At 42.1% G+C, this 27592-nt stretch overlaps 2 protein-coding genes across 3 annotated transcripts in view; both read left to right on the top strand.

Moving 5' to 3' along the window:
- The window catches only part of TBATA (thymus, brain and testes associated), a 32943-nt gene extending 32785 nt beyond the window's left edge, over nucleotides 1-158 (top strand). For both annotated transcript variants that reach the window (XR_013544005.1, XR_013544004.1), the window contains exon 10: nucleotides 33-158. The gene's annotated coding sequence lies outside the window, so the exon portion shown is untranslated. The remainder of the gene's footprint in view (nucleotides 1-32) is intronic.
- LOC110073674 (microsomal triglyceride transfer protein large subunit) lies at nucleotides 140-27592 on the top strand. Its single transcript, XM_072995235.2, has 18 exons — nucleotides 140-516; nucleotides 1359-1546; nucleotides 2516-2650; nucleotides 4149-4256; nucleotides 5633-5749; nucleotides 6421-6560; nucleotides 6978-7128; nucleotides 7927-8084; nucleotides 9727-9895; nucleotides 11704-11811; nucleotides 12607-12819; nucleotides 13899-14113; nucleotides 16147-16247; nucleotides 17954-18075; nucleotides 19044-19265; nucleotides 20984-21108; nucleotides 24555-24725; nucleotides 27426-27592. The coding sequence occupies exons 1-18, from the start codon at nucleotides 417-419 to the stop codon at nucleotides 27574-27576; spliced, it is 2694 nt and encodes an 897-aa protein (XP_072851336.2). The 5' UTR covers nucleotides 140-416; the 3' UTR covers nucleotides 27577-27592.

The following is a 27592-nucleotide window of genomic DNA, read 5'->3' as shown; positions in this document are numbered from 1 at the left end:
TCACAAGGCCCTGTTTTTTTCCTTTCCTCCAGCTGCCTCTTCAAGTAACCTGATCCTCAGAAGGCTGAAAACACTGAGCCTTTAAGTGAAAACTGCTAAAAGAGAGGAGAAGGAGGGAGGAGCAGGAGGCATGAAATTTACACAAGCAAGCAAACTCCCAAGATCAGCTTCAAAATATTATCTGGAACAACATTATTCTGTCCTCAGGGCTTTAGGAAATGTCAGGTAGACATTCCAGCCTTTTGAATACTCTTTCTCCCTCTCTCTCCTGCTGATTAATCATTTGCTTTCCCTGTGATGTGTAATCTGGGGATAGGAAGCAAGTCAGGGCTGCCCACATGATCCTGTGAATCTCTCTGCACAAGGGGCTTTGTTTAGTTTCTTTGCACCCTCCCAGCTGGATTGTCCATCCCTCCATGCATTTCGATTTTGCCCACCCAAGTCACACCATGAAGTCTCAGGCCGCTTCAAGCTGCTGTTGGCTGCTTTTCTTTCTCTTTCCTATTGCGGCAAAAGGTAAGAGATCCGCAGAGGAGGAAACTGCATGGGGCTGACTGATCTGTTTGTAATGTAACTTTTGCACGAAATCCTCAAATCCAAGGGGTTTATTTGACATTCCAGGACTCTTAAGAGCTGTGCTTAGCGAGCAGAACCCAAGGAGGGATGGGCTAAGAAAGCTCACATTCCTGGTCCCTTTTATGTACGCTATATTGGCATGGCAACGGATGACAAACGAACCTCTGGAAGCAGCTCTTTAGTGCCTCTTGTTTCAGATTATGGGGTTTAGAACTTGGTCTCTGATGGATTTCTCTGTAAACAACTCTGTGATCATAAGAAATGCAACATTAAATAGCAGGGAAACAAATTAAACATCACTTAATTTTCATAGTCACAAAATGACTGGTGCAAATCAATTTTTTTTAATTGTTTAACCATGTTTGGATCAAAATGTGGACTTTTGGCAGAATTATAAACCCGAATCCCTAATTCGGAGGGGTTATGAATTTTAACTATTAGATTGCTAGGAGCATTCAAACCGGTCTTGTTACACAAAACAACAGACCTGTTTAATAACCCAACGTATTGGAACATCGCATTCTGGCCCAGGGTTTTGTTTCTGTCAGTTTTTGATAAGAATTTTCAAAACATGTAAATGTCTTCTTACTCCTTTTGAAATTAACATCAGAACTGTAAGTGTCAGATGTGTGGGGAAAGTGTTACCACAGCCTGGGGATGAGGCTCCTGGTATCCTGTGCGCCCTACAAACCCACCTCATGTTTTTCATGTGGCATAGCTGCTGTAATTCAGTAGCTTATTGAAATGTTTTCAAATGATGTCAACATAGAATTCTTTTACAGAAACCCTGGAAACTCCTTCTTTCCAGTCAGGAATCCTATATCAATACCGGTACACACTGGATGGCCATATAAATTATCTGTCAAGGTTGCCTTTGGGAGGAAGCAAGTTCAAGGCCGAAGCATCGGTTGATGTGCACCTCTTGTGGAGGAATCCCACCAAGCCAACACAGCAGTTTCTTCAAATCCAAGTCAGTGGTGCTTTGGGCCTGTCCAGGTTTTAAGCTCTTGGGGAAGAAAATGGCATCCCCACATTGACAAACACTGTGGGTTACTTTAATCAAATCATACATCTCATTATCCCAAAGCTTCTATAGGTATATCAGTGGTTCAGCCGACCTTTTGTCTTTGCTCTGTTATTTTCAGGAGACCCACCTGGGATAGTCACTCTATGGCCAGCCTTATTAGGTAAAGCAAAACAGCTGACTTGGACAGCAGATGCTGAGGAGCAATAATGGCAAGCCTTGGCTGTTCCTCTTGAGCCTCTGGCTGCTTCCATCGGATGATGGAACTGTGTATCTCACCCATGGCTTGTACCCTCTAAATTAGATGCAAATGCAGATGCTAGCCTGCCACCAGTGTCAATGTAAGATTCAACTGCCAGTCCAAGCTGACTTCTCTACATGGAATGGGCAAGGCAGCACCATCTTGTTCTTCAGCAGAGTTATAGAACAAATAAAGAGTATGAGACTGAATCTCTTTCTTCCTCCCTGCCTCTCTCTCTCCTTCTCTCTCTCTCTCTCTCTCTCTCTCTCTCTCTCTCTCTCTCTCTGTGTGTGTGTGTGTGTGTGTGTGTGTGTGTGTGTGTGTGTGTGTGTGTGTGTGAGAGAGAGAGAGAGAGAGAGTCCTGTTTCTTGATGTCATGCCCCCACCCCATTAGTTACCATGCCTTCTACTCCATAAGACGCAATGGGCCCAAATTTAGCTCTGTCAAGGTTGGGGAAAGTTCCTTTTTTGGACTATAACTCCCAGAATCCCTCTATTCTTTGAATGTTAGTTCAAAGAAGTAAATTTCCTCATGTGTATAGTTAAATATAATGAAAATGGATATATTATTGTCTCCTTCAGACCAATTCTTGAACAATGTTGACTTTAAACAGCTATAATCTGAGTAGGATTGAAACCTCCCTGTTTTCCTTTGCCTGTTTTGGGAATGTTAGATCCATGACCTACGAGGCCATAGTGATATGGAAGAAAAGAAGAGTCAAAATATTGATGAGTATCAATCTGTAAAACTGTCATTGAATGCCAGAGACGTGGAGCAGCCGATTTTCCTTCACTGGAATAAAGGGAAGGTATGTTAAGATTTTCTCACGCATGCTTATAAAGTTCTTTTCCATCCAGCTTCAGATTCATGCAAGGCTTTCAGCCTCCCTGTGCACAAGAATGTTTGAACACTACAATTTCTTATGGTCATTGCCAGTGCGCAAAGGAAGATGGAACTCCATCCAGAACCTGTAGTGGTAGGGTGGCCATATTATGTCCTCTGTCAGAGATGACAGTTCTCTGTTTGAAGAGTTGCCAGAGAACAAACCTTATTTTCGAGGTTCCCTCCATCCAAGTCACATTTAAAGATAAAAAGCCATAAGGAGGGACAACAGAGACCTGAAAGTTGGCCCTCCCCCAACATTTATCCTCTTTCACCCCCCCCTTTTTAAATTAGGTGTTTTCTCTCTTTTTTTTACATGTAAGCAGCCACCATAAGTATCAATGGTTGGCCCTTAATACAGGAGGAAACAGCTGCTTATGGGCCTCTGCTTGGCATCTGGCTGTAAACACAGTGTTCAACACGAGTAGAGACTAGTGGCCAAAAGAGTTCCTTGGTCTGCTCCACGTGTCTCTTCTTTTCCTCCTATACTGCTAGTACAGCACCAGTCATCTGTATCATCTAGTCAGTGAAAGCTCAGGAGGACAAAGATCAGAGTGATGACTGCACTTTTCTCTCCTGTACAATACAACAACCATCTAACAATCTCCTTTAATGCTATACATCAGATAAATTATTTTCAAGGACACCAGTGTTTTCAATCCTTATTACACATATAAAATTCAGTGAACAGCTTCATCCCACTTGGTGCCCTTCAGATGTGTTTGGTTACCACTCCCACTGTACTGCTGCTGCTTCTAAGCATGACTTCTCATCCTTGCTGGTAGCCATGGTGGCTGGGAGTTGTGGTCTGACACAACTGGAAGGCAGCCAATTGTGGAAGGTTGACACAGATAAGAAGTCTGTTCAGCAACATGAATAAGACTTCTTGCTTTTCCTAAAGCTTTTCCCTACCATTATAAAGGCATGTGCACTGCAACAAGGCATTGGTTAAGCACTCATGATATCCACAAGGGTGGTAAATAAATAAATATACAAATAAATATGCAAATAAGTATACAAATAAGTATACAGATAGATAGAGAGAGAGAGATTTCTTTTTGCAAGAGGCAAAATGAAATGCATGTTTCCTCCTATTAGAATGCTTCCCATCAGGTACCCAATTCCTTCAAAGCTCCATGACTCAGCCACCAGTCCCACTGACCAAGTGTAGAACAAATGCAAACTAATATGCAGTATGTAAAATGAAGCAACCTCATACTTCCATTTCTAATGAAGAACTAACTGTATTATCTAGTTTGATGCTTAGTTTCAAACACTTAAAACCCCAAACTAAGGAAAAGGAAGCTCACATGACTTAGACAGACATAAGCTTTATGTAATGTACCTCTTTCTTGTGCCCCTTGTTAACTCTTTCCTCAACTCCATGAGCATTCTCTTCCTTAAATATTTGCTTTTCCTTGCAGATTGAAGGCATCTATGGGGAAAAAACAGGAAACGCCTTAACTTTGGAGTTGAAGCGAGGCCTTATCAGCCTCTTCCAACTTCAGGCACACTCCGGGACAGTGACTGAGGTACAGTCAATGCCATGGTAGAGCCAAGGCCCAGAGAGCTTACAGGGCTGAAGCAGTGGGACTTCTTGATTGGACAGAATAAAAACTGTTATATCCAGCACAAGTATATAATTCTAGATGTAGAATGGGTAGCCGTTATTCTGTGCAAGTATTATAGGTGAAAACAAAAGGAAAGGGGGGGGGACATGTGGTGGTACCTTAAAAACTAACTTTTATACTTTTTAATGTACGGTAAGCTTTCATAGAGAAGTCTACTTCATCTTCTGTCTGTTGTTTTGATTTTTGATTTTTAATTCAATTAAAATTTAATTTCAATTATACAATTAATGGCTATGCTTGTTGAAATGCAAAGAATTTTGAATAGATAATTAAAACCTATTAGTTTTACAAAAGACCTGCTATCAATGGTGATCAAACCTGCTAGAATTTGTGAGTTGATCCAGACCAACACCCCTTATTTCATTTTTCAAAGCTTCCATTTGGTCTGATTATAAGATTGTCCAAATGATTCCCTGTACTTCAGAATTTACTACTATATTGCTAGGATACCATGCAGAGCTTCGTTAATTTTGGTAGGAAACGTTATAGCACCTGGAACCTTGGTATCCTTAGAAAGGTATAGTTATAAACCCAGTGCTTTTCATCTTTTCTTAAAATTATTTTACATATTGCACATAAAATATGACAATTAAAACTATTACTTTTTTATTTCAATAGCTAAAATCCTGTTGTTCAATATAGTAAATCATACTAGAACCAATAGGGATTTGGTGAGTCTGACTCCTTCATAGGTTTGATGGTTTCAAATGGGCCTACTCTAGCTGTGACTTACTTTAGCATAAGTCACCATCAGAGTAGGCCCATTTGAATCAATTGAATTTGTGGTGGAGCTGACTCACTAAACCCTTATTGATTCAATGGGTCTACTCTAGTGTGATTTACTTGCATACAATGGGATTTTTTTTAATTGGTAGGCTCTGATCAGATATATCCTCCATTTTCATTCTCTTAAAATTGTGAAGGAAGTATTTTAAAACCCGTGGTCAAAGTTGGGGAGGTGGGAAAGGATCTCCAGTTGAAATGGCAGGATGAGTGAAATTCTTCTGCACTCAGAAGAGCTGACACTCACATTTCCTCAAATCAATATACAGCACTTCTGTACTTCACATAAGAATAGTTAAAATTGGGAAACATTTGGAAGAACTTGGGATTGTAAAATAAATTCAGCCCACTAGAATCTCATTTTGGAACTGCAGCATACACACCCAGATTTATGCCTTGATATAGTATAGTTGGAATGCCTGAGGTAGAAAGCTATACAGGGTTAATGCTGCACCTATTGTTTGACTCATAATTTACCAATTTGTGTTTCTTAGGAGGACATTTCTGGAAGCTGTCAAGTTACATATACAGTATCTAAGAATTCTGCTCTGAAGACAAAAGACCTACACAGCTGCGTGGGACCAAAATTTGGATTCAGCGTCGTTAACAAAGCAAGTCAATATATGTGTATCTTCTCTTGTTTTTCATCTTGTCAATTAAAACATGCACACACACCTTAAAATCTATGTCTCCACTCTGAAAGCACTTGCTAAAAATCCAAGATTAATCAACTACAGTTGCTCCTGCTAATTTCTCACCTCACATAACAGAGTAAAACTAGAGTGGAAAGAATAGCATATTTTGATGTTTGAAGCTGAAATTATGACTTAGGGCACTTAGGCAAGCTAAAACCACAAGTAAGCTGTAAACCAAGGTTTCCTGCCTTGTATTATGATGTTTTCCTTTCCATATTTGTTAACGCCAGGTTCGTTGTTTGTTAACACCAGGAGGTTAATGGGCAACTTGTTTGCACTGCTTTTTAAAAAAATAATGCAAGAAAATATCCATTAGCCCTTCCAGGCCATTAACCTGCCATCTCCCAGACAAAAAAAATATAGGTACCACATCTTGATCACTGGTCCTTTAAAGAACCAGTCAACCATTCTGGACTGTGAAACGTCTTTCAACCAAATCCAGATACTGTACATTCACACCAGTCAGGAAAAAAACTTAGAACCATTTTATAACCTGTCCAGAAACAAGCACAACTATAATGTTCTTCCATGGAAACACCACCGTCAGAGCCAAAATTTAGCAGAGTAACATTTTGTTTCTTCCACAGATTTTTGGAGTCCTGTGGCAACCCACAAGTAAAATCCATTATGCTTTGGAAGGAAATCTCATCAAGTCTATCCTGTCTGAGGAAAACCACATCATCTCTCTTACCTTGAAATCGTCTACTGGAGTGAATATCGCATCTAGGTCAGTTCTGTGATGATTGATCCAGTAGGGAACAAATCTGTTTGCATTACTCTTTATAACATTAAATCTTTGTCTCTTTCTCTAACGAGGTATACATTTTTACATGTTGTCAATGCCAGTTTTTTGTGGGGGTTGGCTCCACATCTATTTTTCTTGCTTGGACTCGTTGTTGTCATGTGCCATCAACTCACCCCTGACTTATGGCAACCCGATGAACAAGCAATCTCCCGTATGTCCTGTTGTCAACAGCCCTGCTCAGCTCTTGCAGACTTAAGTCTGTGTCTTCCTTTAGGGAGTCAATCCATCTGATACCTTGACTAGTATTGCCTATCGCCTCGGAAGCAAGAATGGGTTGGAGACAAGGATGTAACCCCCTTTTTCAGTAACCAAATCAGTAACCTCCTTCTCTCTCCTCAGGCAGCATCTTGAATTCGTGACTCAAGTGCCTGGCCCCAAGGAATTATCTGGGAAGAATCTTGAGGATGTCCTGGCTGCAGTGTTGCAAAAACCTCAACCCATCAATATTGCCAATGACCCTGCCAAAAGGATCTGTACCCAATGCCCAACAGTGAGTGGAAATAACACTCCTGTATAGGATCTGGACAGCTTCCCTTACTCTTTCATCACCCAGATATGTTGGACTACAATATCCAACATATATTACACCAACCTAAAATGCTGAGAGTTGTAGGCCAACATACCTGGGGGGTTCCAGATTTGGCAAGGCTGATTTGGGTTAACCAAAATCCTAAATTAAACTGCAGGACAGAGATTCATCCCAAGAATTATCATAATGGGTGAAAAGATCTTGGTGAAAATCCAATTGAGAAAAATAATAATATCACAGTCGCATGGTGAGTTTTCCTTATCACTCAACTGATCACCTGATGATGCACAACTGGCTGTGCAATGCAGAGACTCTTGTACGGAGAACCCCTTTAGGCAATTGCTCTTATTAATTCTGGAAAAGAATGGGATTTGGGCTTGGAGTGATGAAAGCAAACAAAGGAACTGCAGTATTTGGAATGAGATCTTCCATTCCCTTTATCACCGTTTACACAAAGAATACAATGCTTTCAGAGCTGCAAATAATATGGTATAGCTATATTTTTATATAGAAGAATTAAAATAGGTTTTATCTTTCATTGGACCAGCTTCTTTCAATGTTGTCTCTTAGAAGATACCAAATTAATTTTTTTTATATCAGCTGTGGATGCTAAGGCATCTTAAGCATTTTGAATTATTCTGATAGATCTTACCCCATAATGCTTCCTTTACATATCTTGCAGTTTTGGAAAACGTGGTATAAATTAATCAGTATTATGAAGGACAGGTGTTGTATTAATATTGTCACTGCTATTCCCAGCTCAGAACATATTTGAAAACACATGCTAAAAAGAAGCTGAAAATCAATCTCTCCAGAGCATCAACGACATGGCATTTTTGTAAAGTTGTCCAGATGCTGCGTGATGCCAAGAAGAAGGACATTCTTCTGCTCTTAAAAGGAGCTCCAGAATCTATGATGTAAGTAAATTGACTGGGAAGATAATGGCTTTCTTCTTTTTAGACCCCATATATTCTTGACCATATAAGCACGTCCAGTTCATAACACGGTACGTGCTGTGATTCTAGCTCAGGACGCCATGCTGGTAACACTGGTGTAGTGTAGGTTGGCAGCACCCACAGCAAGTATTGCGGGGTACAAATCATGTGCCAGCTTTGTGATGCAATGCATAGGGGGGCATGTGGGGGGACACGTGGGCAGGGTGGGAGAAGCCCATGGGGTGGTGCCATGAAGTGGCCATGGAGCTGCTCAAGGTCCGTACTGGTGGCAGTGGCAGGCTCAGTGCCCCTGGTGGCTCAGACCTGGACTGCCAGGAGGGGGGGAAAGGAGAACTGGGAGCAGCTGCGGGAGTGCACCAAGTGGGGCAGCCCATGCACCCCTACGAATTTTGCACTCGGGGCAAACACCCCTGTAGCCCCTCACACGCTATGCCATTGGCTAGCAAGGGGATGGTGGGATGTGTAGATCAGGAAGCCACCAAGCTGAGGAAGCCCACAGAACTGCAAACTTTTCCTAACAGTCTCTGTAATGAATGTCAGCAAGGAAATGTCTGGCCCAAAACACAGTTCAGAAAACTGAACCAAATTGTTTGCTATCTTTACAATGAGAAGCAGAATTTCCTTAGATGCAAATGACATTAGCTTTCTCTATTAGACATGCCCTAATCATATTCCTCTCTCTGGTGTGTGTGGGGGGGCTGGACGCAGAGTCTCCCTGCTCAGCTGATCAGTGGTCAGCTGTGTGGGGAGGTGAGGAAAACTGGCTGGGCTTCTGCCATGATTGGCACACTGACAACAACAAAGGTTCCCAGTGCCACACAGACACCAGTGAGTGGGCCAGCCAGTTCTGGGGAAAGGGAATTGGGCCCCTGCGACACCCGGGGTACCACAGGTCATGTTTTTATCCCTGGAGATACAAATACGAATAGCCCATGTCTATTTTCTATCACAAGATTCCCCCAGCTGTGCATGTTTCAAACTAGCTTGTCTTTCTTTCAGGATGGGTCTGTGGGAGGTAGAAAACAGGCTTCATTTGCAGACTGATTGCACAGACATATAGACTTCAAGGAATGCATATCTGAAGTAATAAAAGTTTTGTCACCTTTTAATTGCAAAGTAGCTGCTTCATATAGCTTACCACTCTGTCCAATACCCATTCTGTGCTAGAGTTTATTTTCTTTCCATTCTAGATATGATGACCTATCAAACATAAGCATTTTTATTACAAAACTCTCCACTAGACTGTTTCCCTCTGATGTGTACTGGCTTCCCTCAGGTCTGTAAATGGCAACAGCCCTATAAGGTGGGCTTGGTGTGCAATACCACACACACAATCATAAGTGCTGTGTAGCTTTCATTTTTTCCCCCACCCCTCAAAGGTACTGTATAGATGAGACACCCAGTGTGGGGTAGTGGATAGAGTGATGGACTAGAACTCAGGAGGCCTGGGTTCAAATCCCCACTTGGCCATGGAAACGGATGAACTGAACTGGAGGAGTGGCCCTGAGTTGCTATAAGCTGGTTCAGACTTGAAGGCCCATAGGCCCATCACAACAGCTTATACCACTTATCCTTTTTCTTCCTCACTTCACCCCACTTCTAGCCCCTTCTATGTTGAAGCTGCAGTAGCTGCCCAGTCAACAGCCTGTTTGACAGCGCTGTCTGAATTTCTGGATTTTGGGAACAAAACGCAAGCGCCTTTGATAGAGAAGTTTCTCTATGCTGCTGCTTTGTCTCCTCGACCTTCAAAGGAGCTTCTGCATTTGGTGCTAGTAAGTAGAAACCACTTCTGTTTTCTTGTCATGTTTGGGTGTTCCTTTCAGCCTTATATCCCTTTTTATCAATGAATGAATGAATGAATGAATGAATGAATGAATGAAAGTTTTGGCTATGGGAAATCCAGCTTCAACCTACCTTATAGGGCTGTTGTGAAGTCGAAAGAGGAGAACCACATGATGCTGCTCTGAGGAAATAACAATGCAAGAGACGAGTCTGGCTTTTAATAGACTTGGAATACACATTAGGGATTTTCTAGGATTTGTTCACAAATGCACACACACCAGCTTAGTGCTAATCCCTCAGATGAATGCCCGAGGTAGCTCCAGCAAAACATTGCTGGCTGAGTGCTGGTGTTCAAACTCAACTCTCAAGCTGTAAGAAGGATCCATAGCCATGAATTAGGCAAGTCAGCATTCAGTGCCACAATCAAGAAATCCCGAATCTGCACCTGCAAGCCAGACTGCTCTCTTAGGCCAACGCCTCCACTCCCCATCAGCACCCCATCCTGCCAGCTGGAGGCACCACAAAGAATTTCAGAGTCAGAAGAAAACTTGGAGGTCAGATCTCTCCACAAAGCTGGCTCTGCAATGCAAGGTGGAATTACTCCACTCGTGACAGATAGTTGCCTGGCCTCTAAATACAATCCAGCCACCCATGAGCAAGGGCCTGCCATGTTTCCAGCTTGTGCCACTAGGAAGCTTCTAAAATGTAGTTGAAATATGTTTCCCTGTAGTTTTCACACATTGGTTCTACTTCGGCTTTCTAGGGAAACAGGACAAGCCTGCTTCAGGTTGCACATGAGAGCCCTTCAAATAAGAGATATAAGAATACCTCTTCTTACTCTCACCTTCTGCAGGACAAATATACTTAGCTCTTTCCACTGAAGGATCTGGTTTTTCTAAAGAGCCATTATAACGGCTATGGAAAAGTCTGTCAGTCAAACAGTCTACCACTTACTCACTCCCTGTCATATTCACGAACAGCAGAATGGATGTCAATCAGTCTGTTTTCAATCATGGTCTGTTCCATGCATGATCATTCACAAGCCTATATTATTTATATTAATTAACCTGTATTTTTAAAAAATGTATGGAAACTCACATTTAAAGATATATTTTTATTTATTTATTTTATTTATTTATTCGATTTATATCCCGCCTATCTAGTCGGTTAGGACCACTCTAGGCGGCTTACAACAAAAAAATACCACAATATAAATAAAAACAGTATCACATAAAGAAAAGCTTTCAACTTTCGACAACTAGAACAAACACAAAGGGAAAGGAGAGGAAGGAAAGATCAGGAGTTGATTGAGGGGAAGGCCTGCCGAAACATCAGTGTTTTTAGTTGGTTTTTGAAAATACCCAGCGAGGGAGCCGTGCGAATATCAGGGGGTAAATTATTCCAGAGGTGAGGAGCCACCGCCAAGAAAGCTTACTTTGCAAAATCTAAGAAGGATATATGTCCATGATAAAACCCAGGTTTCATCTCCTTCCGTTTCATCTCCTTCCAGGAAGTTACATTCTTCACAAATCGTACCTGATCTCTTTTGTCTCCATTTTTATCACTGAAAATCTGTACTTCTCAAATGCATGTTTTGGTTTTAGAACTGTATGACAAATTTTTCAGAGGTACAAAATCTGAAGGCTAATTACATATTCATTCATATGTCGGTGAAGAACAGATCATAGCAAAATCAGCTAAAGTGGAATTCCTCAAATGTCCTTCTCACTCACACACATATACATGCATGTTCACCTGTATTTACTTTTTCTATCACCAGTCTATCTGTTTATTTCAGGATAAACTAAATGAGAAGAAATTAGACTCGGCTATCTGGGAAACTGGAAATCTTGTTTCAGGCAGTCTCCTTGGCAAGTTATGTCGCCAGAAATTGTGCGAACTGCAGGTGAACCAAATTCCTCTGCTTCTGCTCATTGCACATCCCCCTTCTGTTCCTTCAGAGTTCAATTATGGCTCGTAGCACCTTTATTAAAATAGAGGCTTTTGGTAAAAGTAGCAAAGGGATTTAGAAACACTCATACACAGCCACTAACCCACGTCGCTATCGAAAACCAATACTATGTAGTCAGAGCAAAAGAGGCCCTCACTAAGTATTTGGAAAGATCAAAACAAGTTGTACAGTTCTTTTTGATTAGCACTGCTTGTGTAAATTCACAAAGAACTTACACAGGCAAAAACACATGTACCATAAGTTCAATGTAAATCCAAGAAGTTAATTTATTGTCCTTCTGCTGAGGTGTTTTTCCAGAAGATGCAACCTGTAGGATCTAACATGCTGAATTTGAATCAGAGAGAAAGAGGGAAGATAAAGGAGTGGGGAATTGTTTACACACCTTGGTGTTCCTGAACTAGGATAGACTCTCTGGTTTAACTCTTCCCTCTCCAGGACTGTTGTATGTGAGTTTTTGTAGTATTTGGTGTTATGTGCTGCCAAGTCAGAACAGACCTACAGTAACCCTAAAAAGGCTTTCAAGGTCAGTGAGGTATTTGTGGGCTAGTTTTACCAGTTCCACATCCCCAGTGAGCTTCCATGGCTGAACGGGAATTTGAACTCAGGCCTCTTGACTCTTAGTCTGTCACTCTATTTGCTGCACCACACTAGGTATCTTTTACAAAACAGCTGACAACATGAAAGCCCTTTTCTGTAGTTTGTTTTTTTTTCTTTTCTGAAATCAACCAGGAAGTCAGACTGAAAATGGAGACTATTCTGCGGAGGCTGAAAAGCACCAAGAAAGACTCAGAGAAGGTGATCTACCTGTTGTCCCTGAAAGCCACTCTCCTCCCAGAATCTATCCCCACTTTCCTCCATTACGCAGAGGAGGGCTCCGCCGCAGTCTCAGCGACAGCGCTCTCTGCTCTACAGAGGTACTCCGCAGAGCACATCTCAAGCACGGTATGAGACCCGCTGGCTACGCAAACACAAAAGAGCTTGCCCTTTAATGCAATCTTTTAATGAAACATTCTAGATGTTTCTGTGCCAGGAATTACAGGGGCTAGTGGGGTGCATTAACAATGCCTACCTTTTGAATGCATTTCCCACTTGATGGAAAAAAATGTCTGTGTATTTTTTTTGGTTGTGCATATTTTCTCACAATTTTTAAAAATTCCAGTGTGCTTTTGTTTATATTTTATTTTTTTCGGACACAACATTAGGCCTTTCTAAATGCACCAGTTTTCCAGGCAAGGCGTGCTTTGTCTTGCAGCCAGATGCCAGGAGGTGGAAAATGGAGAGAGTTGCTCCCCACAGGCAGTCCAGTTCCAAAATCAGAGATGTACCAGCTGTAGGGAGTATGGAATGGGCAGAACCTTCTTGGCCACACTGGTCTCAGAGAGCTACCAGCAGAACATGTGAGGAAGCTTTGATCAGCTAGCAAAAGAGCCAACCAACTGGGGAGTGGAGAAATGGTGGGCTGAGAGCCGAGTTACATCACACCCAAAGCTCCTCCAGCCCAGGGACCCAGCCCATATGCTGGCACAACAAGAGGTCAAGATGAGGATATTAAATTAAGTTAGGACTGTAGTCCTAATTTCCTTCCCATCCCTGGCCATGGCCTAAAGATTCCTGCTTCTTCTCCACCATCTTCAGCTCCTCTTGGTTGAACATGGATTATTACAAGGAGCCACTGTTTTGGGGGAAAAGCATTTGGCATAGTCCCAAGATTATGCAACTCAAAATACAGATGTTGGTATGACTGACTATTCTTTACTAAGTGGAAACCCTCTATACTAGCCTTCCCCAACCTGGTGCTCTCTTGATAGTTTGGGTTTCAACTCCCATCAGCTCCTGTCATTATGGTCATGAATGCTGGAAGTTGTAATCCTAACTAGCAGGAGGGCACTAGTCTGTCTCACATGTAAAACTTGCAATTCACAGTAAAAGTGTTTTGCCTTAGAATAATCTTTTGTTGATTTCTAATCTTAACTTAAATTAGTATTTCAAATGTGTGTTCAGTGTCTGTATTCTGGCTCCAGGTTAAAATGGCAATGAAACACATTTTCCATCAAACCCGAAGACAGTACCAGAAAACCTCAAGGCTGGCTGCTGCAGAAATCCTGCTGGAGAACAATCCCTCCCCAATGGACTTCATCAATGTTGTGTTGGCCACAAGAGAACTTGAACCAGAAATGTCAAGATTTCTATTGTCAAAAATTCAAGGCATTGTACACTCCCGTCATCATCCAACCAGGTAAAAATATCCTTGTCCTACATCGTCATCACAGTCAACACCATCACCATCATTGCCATCATCAGGACATCATACATTTACCTTTAAATGCTATCCAGTGTTACTTTGGTGTAGCTTCACATCTTCTCCTGCACAAATCTCCCAAAGAAAATGTTCTTTCCAAGTAATCTGATGTTACCTGTCTCATTTGATAGTAGTAACCAAAAATATAAGCATAAACTATACATCCTTCTAAAAGGAACATGGTGGCGCTGCAGGTTAAACCACAGAAGCCTCTGTGCTGCAAGGTCAGAAGACCAGCAGTTGTAAGATCGAATCCATGAGATGGAGTGAGCTCCCGTCACTTGTCCCAGCTCCCGCCAACCTAGCAGTTCAAAGGCATGTAAATGCAAGTAGATAAATAGGGACCACCTTGGTGGGAAGGTAACAGCATTCCGTGTCTAGTCGCGCTGGCCAAGTGACCACGGAAACTGTCTTTGGACAAACGCTGGCTCTACGGCTTGGAAACGGGGATGAGCACGGCGCCCTAGAGTCAGACATGTCTGGACAAATTGTCAAGCAGAACCTTTACCTATACACCCTTCTAAACTGTCTGATAGGATTAGCTCTTCATGACAGTAAGTTTAGTCTAAACTTGAGCCTTGTCATAAACAGTTTCTGAAAACAAATTCCATTTAAATCAGTGCTTAACATTGTTTTTAGCTTTATGTCCAGGAAATGCCTTGCAAACTCACTAGTTCTCTTCTCTCTTTTTCAGCTCGCACCCAGGGAAACCTTGGTTAGTTTTAGTTATGCATTTGCAAACAAGCCAGAATCATAAATCAGAGTTAGACCCTGTTCATTATCAAAAGTTCCCTGTTTTTAGAAGCAGAAGGGAGGGTTTCTGATTGCTCGTGACAAATGGAGCAGCTCCAAATACCAACAAATGGACACAAAATTTTGTTATACATTTAAAGGGGGATATGAGATTGGGGGTTTGTAGCTAAGATATCTAATAAGACTCCACAGCATTTGCTCTTAAGGTAGTTGTACTGGGGAGACAGAAGTGTTGGGCTACCCTTACATTCACTTCATTTTGTATATTTCTTCCTTTGCTTAATAATCTTAATAGTGTTAGAATTGCAGAGCTGGAAGGGACCCAATGGATCATCAAGTTCTGCCCCTGCCAAGGAGGCACAGCGGGGAATCCAACTCCCAGCCTCTGGCCCTGCAGCCACATGCCTAAGCCACTGAGCTATCCAGCAGTTCTTAATTAATTTATGTATTAATGTATGCTTTAATTTATGCTTTTGGTGTTTAGTTTATTCTTTTGTTATTGCCTTCATGGTAATCACATTGTAATTGCTTCCATTTGCATACTTTGGTTGATTATTATTAGCGTTATGACTGAACTGAATATGTGACTGAAATACTTGTGTTAGTAATATTGAATGGAATATGACAGAGGGGTTTAGACTAAATGGCCCTGGGGAATGCTTTCATCTCTACAATTCTATCAAGTGTAAGTTTCATTTATTTAGCCTGTTCATTCAGCGAAGGGGACAGCACACGTGCAAGCAGGCAACCTTCATCGCGATCTGCCTGCTCGTCACCTCTTCTGCCCTACAAACGGTGGCGAAGTCCTGAGGAGAGGCTCAGGAATCAGAAGATCTGACTACTAGGCACATGGCTTTAGTATGGTGACCGAGAGAACAAGGGTGCCAGGGAGGGAGAGAGGGAGGGAGGTCGTTGGATGATGCTAGCCACAAGAGGGTCTCTTTTCTCTGGTGTTCTCAACCTCTTTTTGTTCCTACTTTCCAGATGGTGTCCTGACATACTTTCTGAATTCAGAAAGGGATAAGGGTGGGGACAAGAGAACTGTGCCCCCTTCTCAGCATTTACTGTTTCTTAAAATGTGGAAATGAATCCTCTCAAAATGGCAGCCCTCCTTTCTCAGAGGAGCCAGCCTCACATGTCAGCGCAATCGGTCTGCATCCGTTTTCTGCTCCATTTCCATTTTGACATCATTCCCTCCTGTGTCCCCCACCCCCCAGGCAGCTTATCAAAGATGTTCTGAAAGATCCACAAATAAATAATTACTTCTTCCTCTCCTCTGAAGCTGGCAGCTCCATTTCCTTCTCTGGACCACTGGCAGGTAACTGTTGTTCATATGATCCTTTTAAATCTTCCCTTAGAAAAACTGAAGAACCCCTGGCCTTTTGTTTGACATCAGCTTTCAAGGACTGTGGCTCAGTCAGATATATCCTGGACTGCAGATATATTCAGATATATTCAAATATATCCTGGACTGCAGCCCACAAGAGCCGATGCCAAATAAAACCAGTTAGTGTTAAAAGGTGCCACAGGACTCATGTGTTATTTTTGTTGCAATTGACTGACATCGCTACTTTCCTGGAAAAATAAATGTATAGTCCTTTACACAGAAAAGGCTTCATTCGGCAATTGGGTATAAAGATATACTAGAGTATCTGAATACCACAGTTGTGTGTTGTTTAATCCCAGACACAGACGGACATAATTCAAATAATCCAATAAATGTCAGCCATCTTGATAGCCTTTCCTCCTAATTATTTAGAGATGCTGCTTGAAGACAAGGGCATCTTCAAGAATATCAGTATTTCTGGTCAGTTCTCCAGCACTGCACACTGAGGGATACTTAGGACTAAATCCTATTGCATAACTTGTGTTTGCTGAAGGGTGATGATGTCACCCAGCAGAGGGGCTTTTTTTTTTTTTTTGTTATGAAAGGCTTTCCATCCTGTTGCTTATCCAGCTTGCAGGTAACCTGTTTCAAATAAAGTATGGCTGAAATGGGGGATTAGAGGGAGAGTTGGTGATTCACTTTATATGGGATGATGATGATGGTGGTGATGTTCCATAAGCCACTACTCAGACTTGGTTTACCATTCCCTTCTTCTGGAGGTGCTGAGGCACTCTGCTGCTTGCTGAAAGTCACATAAGCTGCCTCTGCTCACATGAGGCATAAAATAGCTATATATACAGTAAAAAGAAAGCACAATAAATATTCTTAAAATATACTGCTTTTTTTTGGAAGATAATATCGGATTTAAGCAATAGCAGACCTTTAGAACTTGTGAATATTTCCGTCTACAAGCCTAAAGTGACTCATTTACAGTACTTGCTCTAGACATTAGTCCTGTTTGGGCATTACTGTAATCGCTGATTTCAGTGCATGATTGGGGTCACACCACATAATCTCACCCTCAGTGCCACATGCACCCCCTGCACCTTTGTATGTTGTGTGTCCACCTGGAAAGCAGTGGCCTAGACAGATATAGTTGTCCGCACATCAGCTTCCTCTTTGCAGACCGATGCACTGCATGCACAGCTGCTGTAGAGGGGGCAGCATCCCATGAACCTTATAGGGGTCTGACCCCTCTGCTAAGGGACTTGAGTAGAACTACTGTTGTTCAAGATCGCTCTTTAAAGTGAAGGGCTCCGAGGTACTAAGTGGTGGTGGTGGTGGGGTTACACATCGTGTTAATCGCTTGATGGCTGCAGCATCAAATATTGACTTCCATGAGAATGACCTATCACAGTCCAAACATGAAAGACAGGAAGATTGACTTCGCCTCTTTTTTCCTCTCAAACACAATGTTTTTCAATGAAGGTACAAGGTATTAGTAAAGATTCCCCTTGACATTTCATATTATTCATCTTCCAGAACAATTTCAGGCTATTCCTATATATTATCCTTTGTGTATGAAAGTGTTTAAAAATGAGTTCATTAATTTCTGTCCATGTATGTGTGTGTTTGTGTGTGTTTGTAAAGATACCTGATAGGCTTTCATACAGACGTCTCTTTTCTCTCTCCTTCAGTCACCAGTGACTCACTTTCTACATTTGGTCTGGAGCTGCTGTTCTCAGACGTGGGTATCCTGAGAAAAAGCACCACCAGCTTCAATATCCTAAGTCATGGCCACCAACTCCAAGCAGCTCAGGTCTTCACCTTTCTTCTCTTTATCTGCTTGTATTTTGTTCTCCTATTGTTGTCTAAGACCATTCTAAAGACTTTTTCCCAGCTTCTCTTTAGAGATAATTCCTGATAGCTACCATGAGCAACTTTAATTTGGCTTTAGAGATAATTCCTGATAGCTACTATGAGCAACTTTAATTTTCCTTTAAAGTAATCTCCATCTATTCCAAGATTCCATGAAATGGTCGACTCTTCCCACAAAGGTGGCTCTGAGATGTCCCCAAATGCCCTTGAATTGCTGTCAAAGATCCAACCGATAATGCAATGAACAGATACTCTAGGAGTCAGCTCTCATGTCAAAGGAAATGCATATTTCCTCCTCTCACAGTGTTTCCTCTCCAGATATACAAATCTTTCAAAACCAGAGATGTGATGAATCTGCATTGTTTAATGACTGAGGCAAGCTTGTATTTGAATAAACGGATAGTCTTTTACCTCTGATGGGAGCTGTACTTCTAATGATGTGTGAACTGTACTGTCAAGTTCAGCTCTAAATATCATCTAGCCAGCATTAAGGAGTTTAAAGCATGTGCTTAATTCTCCTGCTTAGATTAACAGAACATAAATCAGCTGCGACATTGTCTGGAATGAGCCCAGTGTGTATCTGCTCTTTTGGACTACAGAACGCAACAGTTCTATCTGGCACAGCCAGTGGTTCAGGATAATGGCGACTGTAGCCCAAAACCTCTGGAGGGGACCAGTTTGGAAGAAAGCTGTGTTTCTTTCCAAAAGCTATTTGGATGCACAAAGCAAGCTGTGTCCTTCTCCCTTTCCTGAGACAGAAGAATCTGCTGCTGGCAGTTTGGAAGTAGGATTTATACAAGGAGAAGAAAGTTACATGCAAAGAGCTAAATGTTCTGAAATGGTGGTCCACTGTTACAGAAGGAGGAAGGTAGCTTTGTGCATTACGTTGCCCTTATGTGTGTGTTCTAGGTAGCCATTGAAGCAAAGGGGTTTGAAGGTTTCATGGGAGGTAACCCAGGTGATGAGGAAGAGGACTTCATGGCTGGCATGTCCGCAGTTTTGCTTGATGTCCAGTTGCGGCCGGTGGCTTTCTTTGAAGGTTATGCAGACCTCATGTCAAAGGTCCTTATGAGCTCCTTAGAACCTACAAGTGTCATCAAAGGGAATGTGCTCCTGATGGATCATCAACAGGTAGGCCTCCTCCGTTAGCTATAGATGCTGATGGCATTGAGCAGAGCAACGAGATGATTTTGTGAGGGGTGTAAGCCAATTTTTGAGCCAAACATTGTTCCTCTTAAGGCTGTTGAACTATTATAACTGAAAATCTCAAAAATTGTAAAGTTGGCAAATTGAGACATTAGGGTGATTAGCGAGAGCAGCATGAGGCAGCATTCACTGACCTGGTGACCTTTCAACATACTGGACTACAGCTTCCCTAATCCATGAGCACTGAAATCCTCTAAGTCTAGAAGGCAATAAGTTGAGTGAGGCTGGTCTAGAAATATTGACTACATAGTCACCACGCTAGGGACATGGTGGCGCTGCGGGCTAAACCGCAGAAGCCTGTGCTGCAGGGTCAGAAGACCAAGCAGTCGTAAGATCGAATCCACACGATGGAGTGAGCTCCCGCCGCTTGTCCCAGCTCCCGCCAACCTAGCGGTTCGAAAGCATGCAAATGCAAGTAGATGAATACGGACCACCTCGGTGGGAAGGTAACAGCGTTCCGTGTCTAAGTCGCACTGGCCATGTGACCACGGAAGATTGTCTTCGGACAAACGCTGGCTCTATGGCTTGGAAACGGGGATGAGCACCGCCCCCTAGAGTCGAACACGACTGGACAAAAATTGTCAAGGGGACCCTTTACCCTTTACTAGTCACTTCTTGAATGGCAACAGGGTGTGGCTGAATAAACTTCCCAGTTGCCAGTGGGCACTGGGAATGCAATTTATAGGAACATTTTCTCCTTTATGAGCTTCTTTATGTTTGCTTTGTTATATGCCATCAAGTCACTTCTATGAATTCATGATGTTCAGAATGTCCTGTCATTAATAGACCTGTTTAGGTGTCACCCACCTTATGAAGTCAATCCATCTCATGTTCAAGTTTCTTCTTTTTCTACTACTTTCAACGTTCTTTGCATTGTTGTCTTTTCTAGCAGATCTTGTCTTCTTGTGATAACAATGGAAGTGCAATTACCTCAGTTTAGCCATTTTAAGTTCTAGTGAGAGGCTTTGCTGCTTACCCTTAAATATTTATCCTTGAATCAGTTTTCTGCGAGCTACCATATTTAGTGGCTATAAAGAGTAGGACATATTTTGTTGTAGATTCATATTGGTAGAACTTCCTGTCATAGGAGACTTGATTATTCTAGCCTCCTATTTTATTCTAAAAGTGGTGATGAATTTCCACTCTTGGAAGACATGCACTGTGTGACATATTATGTAATTTAATTGGGTTCTGTTGTTTAACTGGTATTTATTTGCTGTATTAAGAATGGAACCTGACCTATAAGGTTTAAAGTAGCCTTCCACAACCAAGTATCCTTCAGATGGGCTAGGCTACATCTCCCATCATCCCCAGCCAGCATGCCAACAGGTTGAGTAGGGATGATGGGACTAAAAGTTCAGCATAACAGAAGAGCACCCGATTGAGGGAGACAGATTTAACAGAAGACAAGTGATGAATGAAAAAGCAGTTTTAATTTTGTGTAATGAATAGTGCCATGGTCTATACAAATGGATTTTATGGAGAAAATGGGATTCCTGTACTCACTTGCCTTAAAGTAAGCCCCACTGAACTCAGGCAGAACTTGATTTGAATAAGAATGTGTAAGACCACACTATTCATAATATTCGTAGGTGTATTGTCAGGGTTAACTCTGAATAATTGATTATTACTGTGCCGTGTAGGCAATCCCACTTCAATCTGGTTTCCAAACCATAATTACTCTTCAAGGAGGGCTTGGCTTGGATGTTTCTGCTGATATCAATATGAATTTGTGGGAGCAGGAATTCAAAACAGGTATCAAAACAAGGTATGTGTCTCTATTTCCCTCCCTCAGTGAAAACAAAAAAAATATAAGCTAAAAATTGGATGATGGGAATTCTTGGAACAAAGGGAGAATGAACTAGTTTCAAGCTTGTTTTCTTAAAGGCAGCAGCTACATAAAAGCAACATAAAAAGTTTTTTCTTGTTTGTTTCCTAGTCTTTCAAATCTTGTTTTGTGCCAGTGCAGCAAGGATGGGGCAGGAAAGTTCTACCGGCATGCAAGCTTTGCTGTGTCACAGAGAACTTACAAGATGTGGCTAGTGGGAATTTGCCTTTGGTTTTAAAAAATGGAAGTCACACTTATCAGAGGTTTTTTTCTAACTTAGCATAGTTTTGTTTTATACGAACAGGAAAGAACATACGTGATACTGTGTTTTTCCTTCTCAGTTTCTCTTTTAAACAATGATCAATGCATTGAAATGCATTAATGGGGAATTTATTGAGGAAGGAATTTCAGGAGACAAGTTGGGAAATAATGAAAATGTTAGAATTTAATAGCAATCATTGTAATGATGGGTTAATGGGGAAAAATAATATTAAACTAGTGACAGAAGCACGGAATAAAAAAAGGGAATCTAAAACCTCTGATCTCATTTTGCAAAAGAAAAAAGCAAATCAAGACACACCCTGACACAAAAGGAAATAATATTAATATAATATGGTAATTAAAGTTCATACATACATACCTATCTGATTTCAAATACTTTATTTTCCTAACTAGGGGAAAGAAGGATGGATTCACTGGCTAGTCCTGCACAGTGAACAGATAGAAACACCAAACATACCCATAAACAAAGACACATCCCAAACACTAAGAAAGTAAAATGGTAGTAAAGATAAAGTTACAGTCATGAATAAAATAATTCAATGCTAGAAGATTGAGAAAGTTAGATTAAAAATATCTGAGAAGAAGAATGGGAAGGACACAGAAGTTGACACTGAAACACTTATTGCTTGATGTAGAAAACAGGTCGGTGGATGGCAAACCATGAGCTGCATGCAGCAAATGTTGCCCCTTAGTCCTGCTCTTCCCACCCCTCCCCGTCCTCTTACCCAGGAAATAATGTTAATTAAAACAACAACTATACCCCCGCCTTGTGCCTTTTAGGAAGTACATTCTGTTATTGGGGAGGGCGCTAACACTCTCTTTATTAAAACTTTTAATTAAAAATATGGACCAACGAAGACCATGATGGGGGGCATTTTTAGTAGGAAAAGAAAAAAGAATAGGGGAGGTCCTCTAGGGCAGTGGTCCCCAGCCTTGAGCCTCCAGATGTTCTTGGACTTCAACTCCCAGAAATCCTGGCCAGCAGAGGTGGTGGTGAAGGCTTCTGGGAGTTGTAGTCCAAGAACATCTGGAGGCCCAAGGTTGGGGAACACAGCTCTAGGGTACAGAGATGAGTACATGGGGCTCCACAAACTCTGGAAGTTGCCCACGTTTGCTGTAGAACACCTGAGCAAAAGGGGGAGGAAACAACTGTAATGATCTGAATCACAGACTTCCCCAAAGTACAGGAATTGGGGAGCCCATGGGGAACATGGGGCTAGAAGGCAGACCTATCAGTTACTCATCTCCGTCGCTCGCTCTCTCTTCCCCTCCTTCCTCAGTGGCTTCATGGAAACCAAATCTAAAAGACATGTCAGTGAGGTTTCATGTAGGATTCAGCTTCAGTCTGGGTCATTTTGAAGGGAAGCCTCACGAAGTATTGGAACCAGTCTAACGGAGGCCTGATTTGTCACAGACTTTGGATATTGCCCAAGTGTAATGAACATTTCAAATATACCACTGTCAGCCCTTTCTCCGTATCAGAAGGCTCTTTAACTCACCGGCTCAAAGAAGCCAGGAACAAGGCCTCCTTATGTTTCATTTTGGTTTTTTTTCCCCCCCTTTCATCCTGTATAATGAAATCAGAGTCCCTGAGTAATGCTGGCCACAGGCCACGAGGACATTTGTGTAGTTTCCTCTCTTGCCAAGGATGAGTGCTGTTTAACGACGGCCTTGCTTTGCTTTGCTTATTTGATTGCTCTTGGGGATCAGTTTTAACAAGAGAGAAATCTAATTCAACACCGAAAACATGCTGCAGAACAATGCAGCAGAACAAATTCAAGGTATTTGTGTGGAGGGGAAATCTTTGTTCAGTGTTTCAGTGGGGTCCAACCATTGAAAATAGGCCGTGTAAGCAGTGAAATAGGAGGGAAATGGTGGAAGGTGATGCGTGAGACTCAGCACTTATCAGAGGTTTGAAAAGTTACTCTGCAGTTTGGACTAGAGTTCCCAGAATCTCCCATGATAACTGTGGAATTCCGCAGACTATATTCCAAAAAAAAAAAAAAAAAAAGTAACCTTCCAAAGATCTGGCCCTTTGTTCCTCCACACCTCAGCTGTGTGTTCTGGGTCATAATATTGCTTCTGACGATAAATGGATTTTTTTTTTTGAGGCATGTGAATAGTTAGTAGTAATAGTTAGCCATCACTACCTCAAAGTCAGCTTCCATGGCTGAGTGGCAATTTGAACGCAGGACCTGAGTCTTAGCTCAACATTCTGTTTACTACACCATGCTAGCTCTCACACCTAGCTAGAATTAGAGCAACTTTCCACTAATATAGATAAACTAAAGCCAATCTATAGAGCTAGACATACCAGAGAGAAGATAAGTTTTTACCAAGCAATTTCAACCCTCTCACACAGAAAGAACTTAACATTCTGAGGATATCCATGACATTTCACCCTCTGCTATCAGACTGTCTTTTATAGCCAATTCAATGAATGGAATGGCAGGCACCTCACAAATGATCTAGAGATAATAAAGTTTAGCACTATTAATCACAACTAGGTTGGCAGGATGTCCAAATTAATGGATATTCTGCCCTTGTGTTGCCCTGGGTCTCATCTTACACAATTAGTATCCAACTCAAGTCACCTTAGCTTAACTTCTACCATCTCAGCATAGGGTTTTGCTGATTGGTAATCCTGGTGGCTGTAGGTCTCCAGACTCAGAGGCATTGTACCTCTGCCCTGGGAACACCCGTTGGTATGAAACAACCATGGGAGATGGCCGTTGTGCTCATTTCTTTCTTGGGGACTTCCTATAAGCATCTGCCAGCCACTGTCATATCTAGGATCCTAGACTAGCCATCATGGTTCTTCTCACACTCTTCAAGGAGAACACGTTGCCCAGCAAACCCCAAAGTCCCGTAGCAGCTATGGCGTAGCTCAGTGGTTCTTAACCTTTGTTACTCAGATGCCTTTGAACTGCAACTCCCAGAAACCCCAGTCAGGACAGCTGGTGGTGAAGGCTTCTGGGAGTTGTAGTCCAAAACTCCTGAGTAACCCAAGGTTAAGAACCAGTGGCGTAGCTGATCACGGCCAAGGATGCCCAGTCAACATTCTTGGAAAGCATCGCTGGTGTTTTTTCTTTATCCCATTACAGAGGTGCCTTGACCATTGATTTCCAAGCGGAATTGGACACCCCATTCTATCAAGCCACAGTGAAAAGCCAAACAGAGGCAGAAATGGCCACCAGTTTTAATACTGTTGCCAAATTTTTTGATAGTCCTGTGCTCATGTGTCTCCAGCTTACAGAGGATCAGGTCTCTTACAGGTAAGTGACAATTCTCAAGAACAACATCTTTCTTAGCTCTAGAATATAACCCAAGATTATCTTAAACATTCATAAGAATAACATTTCAGCAGCTTTTACAACTCATAGCTTTCTCATGACTCATCCTGGCTTGTACACAGGAGATCCTAGAATGAGTACTGTCTCCAACTATGGCCACACGCATGGGCCAGTTTTGCACCTTTAAGCATGCATGAACATCATAGCCATCACAATGTTATGCAGAAGAGCTATCACAGAACCAACACAGTGGAGAAGGAAATATAATTTAGTAATACAAAACTGCCTTTTTTGCTTGCTCACTGCAGTATACAGTTTGAAGCATACAATTGGTCATCCCTGGCTTAGTGCTACTTTTCAGATTTCATTGTCCCCGTTCCGCTTGGAGGATTGCAAGAGAAAGGAGCCCGTTATTCCATTGCTGAAATGCCTGGGCCGGAAAGGAGATCAGCCTCCCTGGCTCTGCCACACTGTGGTGGCAGCAAAGTGAAATCACTGCCATAGACTTGTGGCAAGATGGGGCACATCAGCTCAGCTGACACGTTTCCCCTTCCTCCTTCAAGGGGACTTATGAGGCCAACTTCACCTTAGCTTCTTCTCATGAAAAAGAGAATAAGAATGAAATGCCACCTTGGTGGTAAATATGTCTTCGAAAGAGCCTCCACAGCTTCATAAATAGCATTTGTTTTTAAGTGTACAGTAGGGCCCTCTTATGTGCAAGATCAGTATCCACTGATTCACTTATCCACAGTTTGGAAAATATTAAAAGTATTAAAAGACAAATCCTAGAAAAATATATTTCTAAAGATGAAGCTGCAACTAGAGGAAGCCAGAGATGACACTATGTATAGCACATCTTAGAGAAATTCATCTCCACAATGTCATTACCACAACTGGCAACTAGAGGGAAGCAAGGACCACGCTATGTATAGCATTCACTATTAAAATAGTGCTCACTATAACCCGCGTTTCTCAGTATCTGCAAGGAAGACTTGGAACCAATCCCCCATGTATACATCCTACTAAATACCTAACAATATTAGGCGTGCATTTCAATACACTGATGCTTGAAAACACATGTACCCACAGTTATTCTCACGAGACAGCTTGAACGGATTGCAGTTTGCCCTTGAGTGTGTGGTGCAGGGCTGGGCAACTGCCAGAGGCCTGGAGGCAGCGAGTGCCCATCCCTGGATCTTGGACAGCTCTCTCTGCTCCCATGTCCCCCCCCCTTATTTTTGTTCCAGTTTGTATAAACTGGAAATAATCCCTTGTGCCCTTGAGGAGCACACTTTCAAAAAAATGAGGCGGTCTGTGTGTTTCAGAACATGGGGAAATATAAGTCCCATCTTCAGAGAACACAAAGAGATTTTGTGAGCCAAATTTCTTACTTAAAAATAATTCTGTAAATGTTGAAGGGCAGGAAGGGTCTGGGAGTGTGGGGGGGCATGTTTGGGATTGGGAGGGTCTACATGCCACCCACAGACCACCAGTTATCCATCCGAATAGAGCGGGTGGAACACCTATATTCGTTTTTCTGTTTTATTATTGTTAACCATTATTTCGGAGAAAGTTGAGATGGAAGTCAAGTAAAACAAAACAACATTTTAAAAAGAATAAAATGACTGAGTTGGGCACACTGATGCCCCATCTGCACACTTTGTTTGCTGCTCTTAATGTTGTTAGGAGTAGAATCTGTCCCAAATCCTTGGGACCAATTTATGCTCTGATGGAATCCTAGCGGGAGTTCAGCATGGAATGCAAAAACAATGAGCAAAGTAATGCTAAAAGAACCTTTAACTTCAGAGAGACAATTATTTATCACCCTACTTGTTGGTAAATAAGAAGTAACAAATCCTTTGCCCACTGTCTGAACTCAAACAGGTGCTCTTAGAGCCACAGAAGGTCACCTGGAGGTTAATGGAAAGCTTTGGGCAACGCCAGCAAAGGACCATAAAAGGAGCCCCACTCACCACAACAAAAGGCCAGCTTATCTCTTGCAGTGCTATAGTGATAAATCCCTTTCTGTGGCACTGTAACGGCTGCATCTTGTGCCAAGATTGATTTCCCACTAGAGAGAACCTCATTGCTCCCTTGTGATTGTGCTGATAAATCTTTCATGGATGCCTCTTGACATAAATAGACCCAGAGCTGGTTTCTGTGTTTCTGCATGACATCAGAGGTTGATACCCTTGGCAGGGTTCCCAGGGCTAATTCAAGCTTAAAAGCAAGGGCCCTTTGCTGGGATGAAAGACAACCTTGTCCCCAGAGAAAGGCTTCCATGCACTTCAGGGATGCGAAACAAATATCACTTGCAGGTTGGGAACTGGCATGAGGGGGAAAGAGGGATTGGGTCCTTTCCCCCATCTCTTCTTTCAAAGCAAAAATTGGATTATTATTTTTTTAATTTGAAAAAGCTCCTCGCGCCTTCTAGTGACCACCAGTATTTTAATTTTCTTGCATGGGAGATGTGGGTCCCCAAGATTACTGGGGCTTCTTGAAATACTGTATGGCAAGATTGCCTGCCTTCCCCCTAGAGGGCATAAGGAGATTTTTCTGCAAAGAAGCAGAGGTTTTTGGTCTTTGGCTAAGCTGACACCATCCGACTGATTCTAAATGCCAGGCTTTCATATCTCTCTGTGTTTTGTTTTTCTTTTTAATCTTCCCGTCCTCTTCTGCCAGAGAGATCTTCACAGTATCTGAATCGTCTACAAACCATAGCCTGACTATTCGAAAAGGGAATCGGGCCACCATTCCTGGACGTGAGCTCCCTTTACACAAAGCCAACTCTGCCATGTGCAAGATCCTGCTTGCCCAGACAGTGGGACAATAAAAGCCGTATCACCGTG

Source organism: Pogona vitticeps, chromosome 3, assembly GCF_051106095.1.
Source record: "Pogona vitticeps strain Pit_001003342236 chromosome 3, PviZW2.1, whole genome shotgun sequence".
In the NCBI taxonomy this organism is placed as follows: domain Eukaryota; kingdom Metazoa; phylum Chordata; class Lepidosauria; order Squamata; family Agamidae; genus Pogona; species Pogona vitticeps.
The sequence above is the reverse complement of the archived record's forward strand: the minus strand, read 5'-3'. Positions and strand labels throughout refer to the sequence as shown.

What these genes read in the sequence shown, in the direction of transcription:
- LOC110073674 (XM_072995235.2), top strand. Translation starts at nt 417, where the DNA reads ATGCATTTCGATTTTGCCCACCCAAGTCACACCATGAAGTCTCAGGCC. An exon ending in GATTCAGCGTCGTTAACAAA is followed by an intron (nt 5,750 to 6,420) that starts GCAAGTCAATAT and finishes TTTCTTCCACAG; the next exon opens with ATTTTTGGAGTCCTGTGGCA. An exon ending in TCCTGATGGATCATCAACAG is followed by an intron (nt 19,266 to 20,983) that starts GTAGGCCTCCTC and finishes TGTGCCGTGTAG; the next exon opens with GCAATCCCACTTCAATCTGG.